Here is a 14,899-nt window from a genome sequence, read left to right on the forward strand (position 1 = left end):
TTTGGTCAAATAATATTCTGGGTGTATCTGTGAGGGTGTTTCTCGATGAGGTTAATATTTGAATTGGTAGAATAAGTAAAGCAGATTGTCTTCCCTCTTGTGAATGGGCCGCATTCAATCAGTGAGTGAGGCCCAGTTGAAGGCCCAAATAGAACAAAGAGGTCTGGGAGTAAGAGGACACTCCTCCTACCTGATTGCCTTCAATTTGGGACATCAGTTCTTTCCTGCCTTCAGACTCGAACTGAAATATTAGCTCTTTCTGGGCCATGAGCCTGACAGCATATGGACTGGAACCACACCATTGGCTCTTCTGGCTTTCAGGCCTCTGGACTTAGGCTGGAACTGCACCATCAGCTCTCTTGGGTCATGTGAGAAGACCCTAATGAAGCTAGGAACATTTGTGCCTCTAAATTCTGGTGATTTGCCAGTAGAAGAGGCCTCTCTACCCTCAGGTTAGCTCTGCATTGCCTGAGGAAACTGTAATGGCCTCACCGGAAGCAGTTGCCCTGTAAGACAATGCTGATTTTTCTCAGTACCTACCAGTAGCAGCCTTTGCTTCTAGGCTTGTAACGTGACTCAGGCCCCAACAGGCCCCTAAAAGTGAGTTACAAAGTATGGCCCATGAGGAGGTACACTACATTTCCAAAAATTGACTTGAGTTTTCTAATTTATACAGATAGAAATCTGGGGATCATGTGTGGAATTGGATAATAAGGAAATGGGATAATGATAGGTGGAACATAAAGTTAGATCAGACCAAATTTATTGATATGGACTTGCTAAGCAGAGAGTTTGCATTTAATGTTGCAGCTTGGGATGATGTTTGGTTGGCTGGCTAAAATGTGAACTAAAAAGTAGGCCACGGTGAATGAGTTGGAAGTATTGGACCTGTGTTGGTTTAATGTAGAGGAAAGGATTCAAAGGCTTAAAGACATTGAATGTTATTGTAGATTTGTCATTTAAGACCCACTCACACACTCTGGATTGGTCCAAAAGATGTACCTTTCACTATGACTGTGAGAAATAAATTTATGAGGAGAACCCCACCATCCTTAAAGAGATATGTGATTGCCGTTCTCTATAGGCCAGACCTTACAGTGGAAACTGCAGTCACTGAATTGGGAAACCTAAATACAATGGGAGTAATTGGATCTTGGGTGGCAGGAGCCAGTTGGTGGCAGTCAACTACCAAAACCAAGGTGGTCGTGGTTACCAAAACAGACAGCAATCAGAACTGCAATCAGAATAATCTTAACTAGGGCAGACCTGTGGCTTTAGCTAGTTGATCATGGTGTCTCTAGAGAAGAAATAGACAGGAAGCTTATTGAATTTTTACTTGCTCTGTATAAGTACAAAAGTTTTAAGTCAAGTGAATAAAATTTAGCCCGAATCATAAAAACAGAGGCACAGCCCCTCAACCAATTTGTTTCTATAGCCTTGAGTTTACAGCTACAGACTTATAACTTATTTATTTGTTTGTTTATTTATTTTCTTAGTTTCAGAGGTACAAAGCAATGTAATAGACATTAAAACTCTTCATAAAGTGACAATCTACTACCCCTTTGACATCTTATATAGCTGTTACAGTACCATTGACTATCTTCCCTATGTTGTATTCCACATCCCATGACTCTTTATACCTATATATTTAGTTATAGTTGACATTCAATATTATTCTACTTCAGTTTCAGGTGCATTGGTCAGACATCTACACAGCCTGTGAAGTGATCCCCCTGATAAGTCCAGTGCCCATCTGGCACCTTACATGATCTTTACAACATTGTTGATTATATTCCCCATACTGTATTAACTACCAATTCATATTTCTTTTTATTATTATTATTATTATTATTTTCAGATGTACAAAACACTGTAATAGTTATACATTTCACTACTCACAAAATAATAACCTCCCTCACCCAATCTGTTGCCACTCTAACATTGTGTATTATCTATTACAATTCCATTTACTCTATTTCCTATACTATATAATTTGTATTTCTTAATGCCTTCACCTTTTTCACTCTGCCCCCAACCCATTCCCATCTATCACCTTGATAGATGTAGTACCTATCTGGCACCATACCTAGTTATTACATTATTGACTATATTCCTTGTGCTGTACCCTACATCTCCACGACTCCTATATAACAACCAATTTGTACTTTTTAATCCTTCTTCTTTCACTCATCCTTAACCCCCCTCCCATCTTAAAGAAATCCCTCTAAGAGTCCTTGTAATACTGGTTTGGTGGTGATGAACTCCTTCAGCTTTTTCTTGTCTAGGAAACTTTGTATCTGTCCTTCAATTCTAAATGACAGCCTTGCTGGGTAGAGCAATCTTGGTTGTATGTTGTTGCTTTTCATCACTTGGAATATTTCATGCCACTGCCTTCTGGCCTGCCAAGTTTCTGTTGAGAAATCAGCTGACAGTCTTATGGGAGCTCCCTTGTAGGTGACTAACTGTTTTTCTCTTGCTGCTTTTAAGATTCTCTCTTTTTCTTTAAACTTTGGCATTTTAATTATGATGTGTCTTGGTTTTGGACTCTTTGGATTTATCTTGTTTGGGACTCTCTGTGCTGGAAAGCTGCTTTTAAAGTAGTTTTTTAAAAGTTGAGGGATATGTTATAATTTTGTGGATTATTTTTCTAATTATTACCTCAGTTAATAGCTTTATATCTAATAAGCTTTATCTTTTCAATATCTTCAGACTTTTTTTTTAGGAGTTCATTTTTGTATATGTTCTTTTCCCATAATGTAACATAAATGTGTAGGTATAAACATAATAAACATGTCCTTCATTGAATATAAAATTTCAAAACCTTTTAAAATGAATCAACCTCGTTAGCCTCAAGTTACCAGTTTTATTCCTACATTTCTGACAAGCTACTTGGAAAACTAAACTTTATGTTTAAAGAGTTAAAATAGAATTTTCTAGTTCATTTAAAAAGTATTGATATTCATTTTTATATATTCCAGGCATTTACGTTGTTTGCCACACATTTTTTGGAGCTATGCCATATAGATGTCTTGTACCCTAATGTAGAAAACATGCATTTTGAAGTTCAACATGTAAAGAACAACTCAAGAAATAAAGAAGCAATCTTGTATACCTACAAACTTTCTAAGGGACTCACAGAAGAAAAAAATTATGGTATTACATAGAGAAATGATATCTTACACTGAAATACTCTATATTCTCATAAAAACAAACTTTCTTTCCCCCTTTTTTTGGCTGTTAACCTAAGCAACTTTTCCTTTCATTCTTTTGAGTGCTTATATGCTGTTAGACTATATTTTCTATGTCAAATTCATATTTTATATATATAAAGCTTATTTTTAAACTTATAGTAACCAGTAATTATGTAGAATTACAACACATAAAGGCCCCAGAATTATTAGTCTGTATCCTTAAAAAAATATAATTTAGTTTATATTTGTAAGTTATATAATGAATTGAAAATGATGTATTTCTAATACATTCTTTCAGTAACAGTGTTCTTTCTCTGTGTTCTCCAGAGTCTGGGAACTCAGTAATTAAATCTAAAGACTTAAAATGGGATATATTGCCAAACCATATGATATTCATAAACCTGATTATTATTTTCTATCTATTATATGATGTTTGAAATTTCACAGTTTCAATTGATCTATACATATAAAGTTTCAAAAAATATTTTAGCTATACATGTGACGCTTGTGAAAGGGGGAAAAAAGCTTTCTTTTTTGCTATATGAAATTGGAAATCAAATGGATAGCTTAATTTATATCAGATGTTTAATCTTTATAAGCCTCAATTTCATCTATTAAATGGGAATAATTTTCCATATATGTGCATTTGGGAAGATTAAATGAATTATCAAATACAAACTGCCTAGTATAGTGCCTAGCAATTACTAACTTCTAAGTAAATATTAGTGAACTTCTATTGCCTCTAAAGCAATAAATATTGGGTTGTCAGAAAAGTCATGATGCATGTTTGCAACAGATGGCACTAGTTCATTTTTGGAAGTACTAGAGTCATTCGCATCTATGTCATTGCTATGTCATTTGACAGCTGACAGTTCTAGCTTCATTCTAAAAAAATATTGAGCAATTTGGTTGAGTTTTGGAGATTTTACAAGTTGAAGATGGAACACCAACTGTACATTTTTGCCATATTTTACTGTTTTACTTCCATAAAGGGAAGAATGCACCTCAAGCTTGTGAAAAGTTGCATAAAGTTTACCGTGACAATGCTCTACAAGAATATCAGTTCCAATGATGGTTCACGAAATTCCGTGCTGGTGATTTTTACCTCAATGATGCTCCTCGGTCAGGGAGGCCCACTGAGATTGATGATAGCAAAATAAATGCATTGATCAAGTCAAACCCACATTACACAACATGAGAGATTGCAGAAACATTGAACATCCATCATTCAAGCGTTCACGACTACCTGAAGAAGCTGGCATACGTAAGCAAACTCGATATTTGGGTTCCGCATGAGCTCAAAGAAGTTCATTTGACGGTGCATATAAACATCTGCAATATGCTCATTAAACGTGAGGAAAATGATCCTTTCTTGAAGTGACTGAAAACTAGTGATGAGAAGTGGATTGTTTACAATAATGTGGTGCGCAAATGGTCTTGGCCCGATGTGATGATTCGCCTCAAATGACGTTGAAAGCAGACTTCATCAGAAGAAGGTTATGCTCTCAGTGTGGTGGGATTTTAAAGGTTTCGTGTTTTTTGAGCTCCTACCAAGGAACCAAACATTCAATTTGAATGTGTACTGTCAGCAATTGGACAGTGAATGAATCCATCATCCAGAAACGTCCAGAGCTTGTTAATTGTAAAGGAGTTGTGTTTCACGGCGACAACACAAGACCACACACAAGTTTGATCACCTGTCAAAAATTATTGGAGCTTGGATAGGATGTGTTGCCACACCCACCATACTCGCCTGACCTTGCACCATCAGACTTCCACTTGTTTCGCTCTCTTCAAAACTCTTCGTGTGGTATAACGTTCAATTCAGATGAGGCTGTAAATCAGCACCTTGTTCAGTTTTTTTGCAAATAAAGACAGGTCCTTCTGTGAACAAGGAATTATGAAGCTCACTGAAAAGATGGCAAAAGGTTATCAAACAAACTGGGCAATATATTATTGATTGATCTTTGTTCTTTATATAAATAAATGACCTTTGAAAAACATAGACAAAATACATCATGACTTTTCGGACAACCCAAAATAATAAACTATTAGCACACAGTGGAAAGCCTAAATGCATTTATACAATAAAATTAAGCTCTGAGAACATGAGCATACTGGTTGGTACTTGGAATTCTCTTCCAAGAAATTCCTCTCTCATTGATCTGCTGGACAGAGGAATGTTCAGCTGTAGGTTTATTTCTGTGACTAAACGTTTTCCTCCCCTGCAAAACCCATTTATGCTTTGACCTTCTATTAACCAACGGTAGTTGGAATTTTCAATGTTATTACTATTATTCACTTTTCTAGTTACCTCTTTTCCTTTCCCTAACATGCTGTCTTGCTATCTCAGAGGTTTCTTGAGAGGTGATTGATCTAATTTGTCTAATATAACTTGGACAAGTAATTAAATATAATAATTGGTGAGTTGAACTTTGGAAAATTTAATTTGGGGAATTATTAAGTATTTCAGAAATACCTGAGAAGGGTACTTTAAATCTGTGAAGAAAAGATTAATACTGGTTAAAAGAAACATAGCAATACCAGTAATAACAATATTGAAGCCCTGTTGTTGATAATTTTAGGATTAAAAGCTGCAGAGGCATCATCACTCCCACCATCAATTGTCTTGGAAGCCAAGGAAATCACAACTCAAATTACTGGACAAATTTTGGTGAGAAACGTTTTAGCAATAAGAATTAATTTGCAAATTCAAGAAAATACTTTTAGTGTACATGTTTATTATGGCTTTGCATATAAACCTTACACATTACCCAATTTAGCTATATAACCTACATTTCTGCCACATTGAGTTACTTGTCATTTCCTCATTTTGACCTGATTATATACCATGCTTTTTAATGTGTCTGCTCTAGCCTTTTCCTTCATCTATTGTAGAATGCCCTCCCTTCTTGGTTCTTCTGTCTATTAAGATTCATTCTAAATACTCCATCCTATTTAAGCTTTTCTTGACCTGAGCTGGAAGTGAGCCCTTCTACCTTTGAGATTTTTTATCTCTTTTATGGGACTTATCATAATTACCTTAATCAGTTGCTTATACACATGTCTTTTTCACTGTAAGACTTTTTCATTGTAATGAGTTCCATTATCATGTCAGGTAGACATTTTTGTATCACCCATAGATTTAAACACAAGGCATGGGCCCTGGAATATAGACGATAATAGACATTTAATAACTTATTTAAATAATAATCTGATAGTAGATCAATGTATTAAATAGATAAATGAGTGAATATATAATAATCTTATTCTACCTCATAGAATCATATTTGATTTTCCTTTAGTGAAAGTTAGAAAAAATATCTGGAATTGTTTGCTATTGAGTTGAAGAGATTGTATTTCCCTTGGTGAAGGGAAACTCACTAATACAGTCCATAAACAGTTAACATTGAAAATGCTGATTCCCCTATCTAGCTCAGGCAAAGAAGTGAATGAAGAATTTTCCAGCTGTACCCCAACCCTGACGTACTATTCAAGAACTAAATATCTAAAGGCCTTCCAAAGTATTAGAAGATGCCCATTTTACACATTATTTTTTGGGTATTCTTAACTATAGTTTGCTGTGAATCGAGGTAGCTATTTATGTTTCTTATTTTTCAATTGTAATTTACCCTTCAGGCAATATTTCCTCTCTTAGGCTCTAGCAGTTTCTGTGTATGAACTCTCTTGAGGGACAAGCAGTTTATTGATGTCCCATTCTTTCCACCAGTTTATATGCTGGGGAATTAAAATAGGAGTTAGCAGAGTGGTACTCTTGGGTGACATTTAAAATTATGAATATTGCATAGCAATGAGCAGTGCTGTTTTCTTATACCTTTTTAATGAAAAAGTGAACATAAGTAGAACATAACTCTGGTGGATTTTCTATTACTTTTTGGTATTGTGTTGAGACATTTGACCTATTTAGTAGAATTCTTTTTTCACTGAAAGGTGATTCTCAAGGACATAAAGATCTGTCATAAAGTCTGAAATACTCATGAGAACTTTTCTCCAGAATAATATTTCTTTATTTCTTCTGGCATATTATTTGCTGGTTGTATGGAACTGACTTATCTGAAGGGATTAGTTAACCCTTGAGTTCTATATTTCTATTAAAAGAGAAAACTACCAAAATTTTAATAGAAAAATCGTAGTCATATAGTAATTTTTATCTATATTTTTTTTCAATAACAGCAAAACCAAAGGCGTATCCCTGAGATGGAAAGACAGAGAGCTGTGTACCATCTAGCTACTAGGCTTGTTCAAACTGCTCGAAACTCTCGGTTGGATCCAGATAGTTTACGAACATATTTAAGTAATCTGAAAAAGAAGTATGAAGCAGATCTTTCCAGGGCCGAACAAGTTTCAGAAAGGACTGAAGAATAATAACAAGTCATATCTTATACTAATGAAATAATATATCTTAATATGAGGAACCTAGAATTCATTTTTCTAAAGAGCAAAAGAAAATAATATTTGATAAATTTTATTTTTAGTTGACAGTTGCATTATATTAACCTCAGAATTATCATCTATATAGGTTATAGAAGAAAATATTTGTTATTATAATTTAATGAGAACTATTTAGAGGACTGATTTTTAAAAATAAGTTGGTATAATGTGACACTTTTTCATTTATGAAAATTTATGTTATTAAGTCTTAAATTTATTTATATTTACAAGTTATGGTTTAAAATGTTATTGTCAATACCTTAGTTAAGAAATAAACAACTTTCTTTTTAGGTCTGGAAACTTATGTGAGTTTTTTACACTATTCTGAAGCAATATTACCCTATGACTCAATAAACTTTTTTTTTTTTTTTAACTGAACCATCCTGCCACCTGTTGGCAGCTCAGTGGCAGCTCAGCTAGGGCTGGGAATCTGGACTGCTGTTGCTCAGAGCTCAAACTCTTGAGCGAGCTCTTAACCAACTGAGCCACTCGGCCAGCCCCTCAATAAATTTTTATATAATACCTTATAACTCCCAAATTCTAATACTGGATACTTCTGAAGTTAGTTAGAATGATATTGGGAATTTTAAAGTATTCTTTTTGACATTCAGTGTAGTTCTAAAGGGTGAAAGGAAACAAATAGATATTTTGTAATGCAGGGAACATTTCTGGAAGGGGAAGTCCACCATTATGGACTCTTTCAGTTTCTCAATAGCCAGATGTTCCATTTTCTACTCTCCAACCTCTTTTCTCTTCCAACTTTTCATTTTTGGTCATCTTTTTTAGGTGTGTAACTAATGCAACAGCAAGGTAATACTGATTTGTTTACTTCAGTTCTTGGTTCACAGGGAACATTTTATAGAGCTGTTTTTCCAAAGGCTTGTGGCTTACACAACCATTTAAGATTTTACCCAAAGGTCATTCTTGTTTCATAAATGGACAAAAGAAAATGGAAGACCATCAGTTGTTCAGTAACTGTAAAGAGCTGTTGTCTTCTCAAACACAGTAGATGACTCATTCACATAATCACAGCCCAAAGGTCTAAGATAATAGAAGTTATTCTTTTCTTAGACAACTGAGTATCTGGAACTCAGGGCACACATTCAGTAAGCTTCAGAATTCATAGTAAATTTGCCCCCTAAAATTATTCACATACTGGTTAGGGCCCTATTTTTGTTAATATATGCATATTTTCTCTTACAAATTTATTACTGATATTTTTTACTTTATTAAACTTTCTCAATATTCTAAGTACACATTAGTAGCTAGATATATCATATTGAAAAAGTTATAATTTGAATGACATATATACACTTTGGGAAAAGTAACTGTAAATTAGTGTTAGTATTTACATTTGATATATATTAAATGTGCTATTAGACTATTTATATTCTTCATTGTCCTGTTTTGGGAAGAGAGTACTACAGTATTTGAATTTGACCATTAGCCATTTTTTAATTCACAGCATTTGAAATGAATTATTTTAATGTGATCATTCCTAAAAGCAGCTACATAATTTAAGCTTGCGACAAATTTCTAGAAGGCACTTGGGAGGAAGAGGGCATGACAGCTTGTTTGGAAGGAAAGGGAAGAAAAGGGAGGAAGCAATAAAAGGCAGAAGGGAGAAGGCAATGGAAGAAAAACAGGCAAGCAGAGATGGATACACAGTATTAAATATGGTGAATATCATTTCCTCAAATATTGGGTTGTCGGAAAAGCCATGATGTATTTTTTCTGTTTTTCGTTGCAAAAATGCATCATGACTTCTGACAATCCAATATGTTAACTTTCCTTTAGATTTTACCCCAATATTAGATTCCACCAGACTTTTAAGAAATTTTTCAGCATTTAGAGCTTTTGATGCAAAAACTGCATCCAACTGATTAATTTATTTTAGATTTGGAATGATGAAATAAAAATAGTTTTATCTTCTTAAAATTATACTTTTTCTTCAGTCATTATATGTGTGTGTGTGTGTGTGTGTGTGTGTGTGTGTGTGTGTGTAGCAGAAACATGAAAACACAATGAATGAAAATATAATTATTATGTCATGGTGCTAAATATAAAAAAAAGGTGTCTACTAGGAAGACAACCCATTTTTAAATTTTAAGTCTATTTGCTCTACTCTTCAATACCTTGTCGCCTTTGCCTGCGTTTCTCTAAAATTGAACATCATTATCTCGTAATCCAGGCCTTTAACATAAATGTCCATGGTATTGTAGCAAACTCTTAATTTCCATCTTAAAAGCTATTCTTTTAGTCTGTTCCACCTTTCTCCTCGCATGAGGTTGTCCTTTTTCAAGTCTAAGGGTAAGGTATGTGGGAGTAGAGGAAAAGGGCAATTTATCCTCATGTCTAGGAAGCAATGCATTTGTTTATTTTAGAATTTTACATACAGTAAAATAAATTTTTTGGTGTACAGTTCCGGTTACATGGTGCACATTTATGGATTCATGGAACCAGTACCATAATCAGGACATAGAACAGTTCTATCAACCCCAAATTAATTTCCTTACTGTCCCTTTATAATCAAATCCTTCTCTGATCCCTAACTTTAACCCAGCAATTACCAGAATGATTAATCATTTCTTCTGTATAGTATTTTTTCCAGAATATCCAAAAATGGAATCATATAGCATTTACCCTTTTGAGACTGGCTTCTTTTACTCAGCATAATGCATTTGAGAGTTTATCCATGTTGTCGTGCCTTTCATTGCTGATTGACTGGTATGCCATTGTTTGTATGGACCACAGTTTATCCATTCATTCATTGATGGACATTTGGGTTTCCAGTTTTTGGTAATTATGAATGAACCTGTAATAAATATTCATGTACAGATTTTTGTGTGTTAAGTTTTAATTTATCTAGGTTACATAGGAGTGGAATGACTCTGTCATATTGTAAGTGTATGTTTAACTTCATAAGAAGCTGCCACACTCTTTTCCAGATTAGCTTTACCATTTTGTATTATCATCAGTCGTGTACGAGAGTTCCAGTTGTCCTGCATATTCTGCAGTACTTGGTATTGTGTTTTTTTTTTCTTCTAGTTTTAACCATTCTAATGGGTATGTAGTGAGTCATGCATTTTTAAAATTGTAAAGCTAGTCTGATCATTCTTTAGTAAGTAGTGATTTTTTTTCTCTTGTTCTAAATTATTTTTTAGTTAGTTTTCAGCTTAACTCCTCTGGTAACACATTTTTAAATCTTTCCCTAAAAGCAAATTTTTAGAATAGGCCTTACTCTTAAAAACTTCCAAAAAAAAATTCAGTAATATTTACTATGGAACAGGCAACATACTAAGTGCTAGGTGTACAAAAGATGCCCTTGAAATAGACTTTTCAGGTGGAGTAAAGAGAAAAAAGCCACATATATTAATTAAGTTTATAAATTCAATCCTGTATTGCATTCTTACCACCCAGGAATGAAACTGGAAGGAAAAGAAACACAAGTAATACAGTTATATTGCCACTTGGCCATTTCCATTCTCATTTAGAAACTTAAATCACACAGTTGTTTATCTTACTGTAAGACCAGAATGAATACTCCTTTCCTTATTGAGTTGTTCAAAATTTTGATAGTTCTCAGATTGCAAGTAGATGATGAAAATAGCTATTGTCTGATATAATATACTAAAATGGATCCTAAAATACACAGCAATGAGGTAGGGAACAGATTCTCAGTGTCAAGAGCTGTGAAGGCGTAACTGTATATAGTGACAGATGTTAACTAGACGTATTGTGATCATTTTGCAATATATGCAAATATCCATAGTAGTCCCCCTTATCTGCAGGGGTTAAGTTCCAAGACCCCCAGTGGATGCCTAAAACTGTGGATAGTAACTGAATCCTATATACTGTGCTTTTCCTGAACGTACATACATATATTTTCACATAAAGGAAGCACTTTATGGCTTCTCTTTGGCATATCCAGATTGCCAGCGTCACTACTCTTGCACTTTGGGTTCATTATTAAGTAAAATAAGTGTTACTGGAACACAAGCACTGTGATACAATAACAGTCGATCTGATAACCAAGATGACTACCAAGCGACTAACAGGCAGGTAGCACGTACAGTATGGATACGCTGGACAAAGGGATGATTCACGTCCCAGGAGGGATGGAGCAGATAGCACAAGATTTCATCATGGTACTCAGAGTGGCGTGTAATCTTCAAACTTATGAATTGTTTATTCTGGAATTTTCCCATTTAATATTTTTGGTCCTCAGAGACTGTGGGTAACTGAAACCATGGAAAATGAAACTGCGGATAAGGGGGGACTGCTGTAATGTTCTATGTCAATTATACCTCAATTAAAAAAAAAACTGTGAAGGGTCTGAGATTTTTACCTTAAAGCGAACTAGCAGTTTAGCTTACTACAGTTTGATGTTTGCTGTCAGAAGACAAATGACTTCTTGGTCAGAAACAAAAGACTTGATTACAAATGGCATAACATGCACCATGAGCGTCATGTTTGTGTTGGTTTCATATGCCCCTGTTCTCTAAGACATGGAGTGGTCCATGTATACATATGCACAGTGGATTTGTGCTACAGCTGAGGAAACCCAAGCTTGAGAAACTCCAGTCTTTTATAATGAGCTTCAAGCAAACATGCTCAGCCTTTCCCCTAGAAGAAGACATTACCTTTATTATACTAGACATTGAGCAAACCTGCCCTCTACTCAGAGGAAGACACTCTATCTTTCATCACTGTTTCACTAGACAAACATCCTTAAAAAGGTAGTCATGAATAAGGCAGGCAGTGCCTCTGCTTGTAGGACAGGCAGAAATATGAGCGACCCATGGAAAAGTGTCTCCCAATTCTCATATTTGTGTTGCAACAGTTTGTCTATGTAATTATATAGAGAAAAGTAGTATCCTACATGTTCAAAAACAAAAGAGCTAAAAACTTGTAGTATAATAAATTTTAATTTTTTAAAAGATAAGTTTCTTTGTAACCAAAGAACATATAGATTAGATTTAACTAATGATATTTTCATTTTGATGTCATGTTGGATCAAAATTATTCTTTCTTTGCATCAAAATGCATATAATTTGGGGATGGATTAAATGGGTGAAAGTGGTCAAAAGGTACAAACTTCCAGTTGTAAAATAAGTCCTGGGGATGTAATGTGCAGCATGGTGACTACAGTTAATACTGTGTTGTAGACTTGAAAGTTGTTAGAGAGTAGATCTTAAAACTCATTTTGCATTATGTACACCTTTCATTTTGTGTGATCATTTTGTAATACATACGAATCTTTTGAATCATTATGCTATACACCAGAAACTAATATAATGTTATATGCCAATTATATCTCAATTAGAAAAATACTACGGCGCTGGTATTTATAGGTATCACATACCAGAACACCAAAGCTCCATATTGTAACTTTAGGCTAATTATTTTAAAATATAATCTATTTCTGCCTTTCTACTTTCAACCTCTACACTTTAGTTGACTAACTATTCACCTTGTATTATTTGTGACCATGGCAGCTACAGAATTATAAGTTCTGTAATTATAGAATTACAGAATTATAAGTTCTCAAGGAAGGGATCACATGTTAATTTCCTTGATTATTCCCTATTTCCAAGCCCAATATTTTATTTGCAAAACAACTCAGTATGTAAATATTTTATTTGCAAAATAACTCAGTATGTAAATATTTTATTTGCAAAATAACTCAGTATATAAATATTTGTTAGTATGACTGCTTTAATATAAAATAATATTTACCTAGCTTACAACATAAGAGCTTCAGAGTTCAGAACATTAATATGACCAAAATATCTGTAAATAATAAGAATAATGCAAAAGTGCTAAAGAATGTCCTAAAAGGGTAAATATAAAAAATAAAATGCATATATTTTTTCCACTGTATCAAAAGGCAATGGGCAGAGCCATATGTTGATTTAAAATTGATTCACTTAGGTTGTCATGTGAAAATATATTTCTTAATGGAATAGTTAATGCAATAAATATTTGCATGAAGTTAGTTTATTAACTTCTAAGCCATACAATGGTGAGCATCCTTAAAGAACTCAGGAAAAAACATGTATTAACTTTCTAAATTCAGGTAGTTCTGTAGACGAACAGGAATTAGAAGTGAAAATATTCCATTTGGGAGCATATTGTTGGTCAGTAGTTGAGCTCTGATGGTTTTTCTGCAAAGATGTAATAGTTCACATGGATCTTTGTATCTTGTTGAAGGAATGTAGTCCAACCAATTTGAAATAATTGGGCGTCTTCCTAAACTTAGCTGTGTCTGAAGAAAAGCAAATATTTTAATTTTGTAATGTTAATCATTGGATTACTTTGTTATTAAAATTCATAAAATAGATCTTAAATTTATATACCTTATAATATTTTTTCCACTCATGTGAAAGTGCTTTTTATTCCAATTTTATTGTCACAATGTAATAAAGTTTAGTATGTCTAAGGACACAGAATTTTTACAACTATGAATCTGTATGTTTTTAATTTTAGATGGATCATATATTGGGTTGTCGGAAAATTCATGATGCATTTTTGCAATGAAAAACATAGAAAAAATATGTCGTGACTTTTCCGACAACCCAATACTTACGTTTTATCAACTTCTTCTAGAGTAGCGTTGTCAACTTGGATATACACTGAAATTATCTAGGGGACTTGGAAACATACCAATGCTGTGGTTCTACTTCAGAGATTCTGATTCAGTTGGTCTGAGGTTGGGCACAGACAACATAAATTCGCTCCACAAAGTTCCCTCAGATAATTCCAGTCATTATAGAGTACAACTTAATACTGCTAAGCCATGAGAAGACTGACAGGAGGCCTACCCATGTGAAAAGAGAACTCTTAATGTTTCAGTTAAGGCACCCTTTTAAAAATTTAATTCTAGAAGCCAAATGGTATTAGGTTGACTTAGGAGTAAAAGACATTGCTGTATGTATTACAAAGACATTTCTTTAGTGGAACCTATACTCTACAAACTATATGACACTTTCCCTTAAATGATATATACTTTTTCATTATTTAATCAGCTATTTAAAGAATATTTAGTATATGCTCAGACTGAGTGCTTGGGATAATTGCTAGAGGACACAAAATAGACATAGTCTGTGATGACAGACCTGTGGTCTAGAGGTAAGATATCCAAATATATGTTTACAATAAAATATATATGCTTCAACAGGGGAAACTACTGGGAAGTGTGGAAATGCAAAATAGGGGCATTTAAAATGTGTTTTTTTAATTTTTTAAATTTAAAA

At 34.0% G+C, this 14,899-nt stretch overlaps 2 protein-coding genes across 2 annotated transcripts in view; one reads left to right on the forward strand and one right to left on the reverse strand.

Moving 5' to 3' along the window:
- The window catches only part of MSH4 (mutS homolog 4), a 79,726-nt gene extending 71,787 nt beyond the window's left edge, over positions 1-7,939 (forward strand). Inside the window, exons 18-20 of the mRNA XM_019644048.1 lie at positions 2,979-3,153; positions 5,777-5,865; positions 7,386-7,939. Of these exons, the coding sequence (XP_019499593.1) occupies positions 2,979-3,153; positions 5,777-5,865; positions 7,386-7,577 (456 nt within the window). The 3' untranslated portion in view covers positions 7,578-7,939. The remainder of the gene's footprint in view (positions 1-2,978; positions 3,154-5,776; positions 5,866-7,385) is intronic.
- Positions 7,940-13,631: 5,692 nt separating this feature from the next.
- ASB17 (ankyrin repeat and SOCS box containing 17) overlaps positions 13,632-14,899 on the reverse strand; it is an 11,392-nt gene continuing 10,124 nt past the window's right edge. Inside the window, exon 3 of the mRNA XM_019643993.1 lies at positions 13,632-13,911. Coding sequence (XP_019499538.1) covers positions 13,705-13,911 — 207 coding nt within the window. The 3' untranslated portion in view covers positions 13,632-13,704. The remainder of the gene's footprint in view (positions 13,912-14,899) is intronic.

This window comes from Hipposideros armiger, unplaced genomic scaffold, assembly GCF_001890085.2.
Source record: "Hipposideros armiger isolate ML-2016 unplaced genomic scaffold, ASM189008v1 scaffold_84, whole genome shotgun sequence".
Taxonomy (NCBI): domain Eukaryota; kingdom Metazoa; phylum Chordata; class Mammalia; order Chiroptera; family Hipposideridae; genus Hipposideros; species Hipposideros armiger.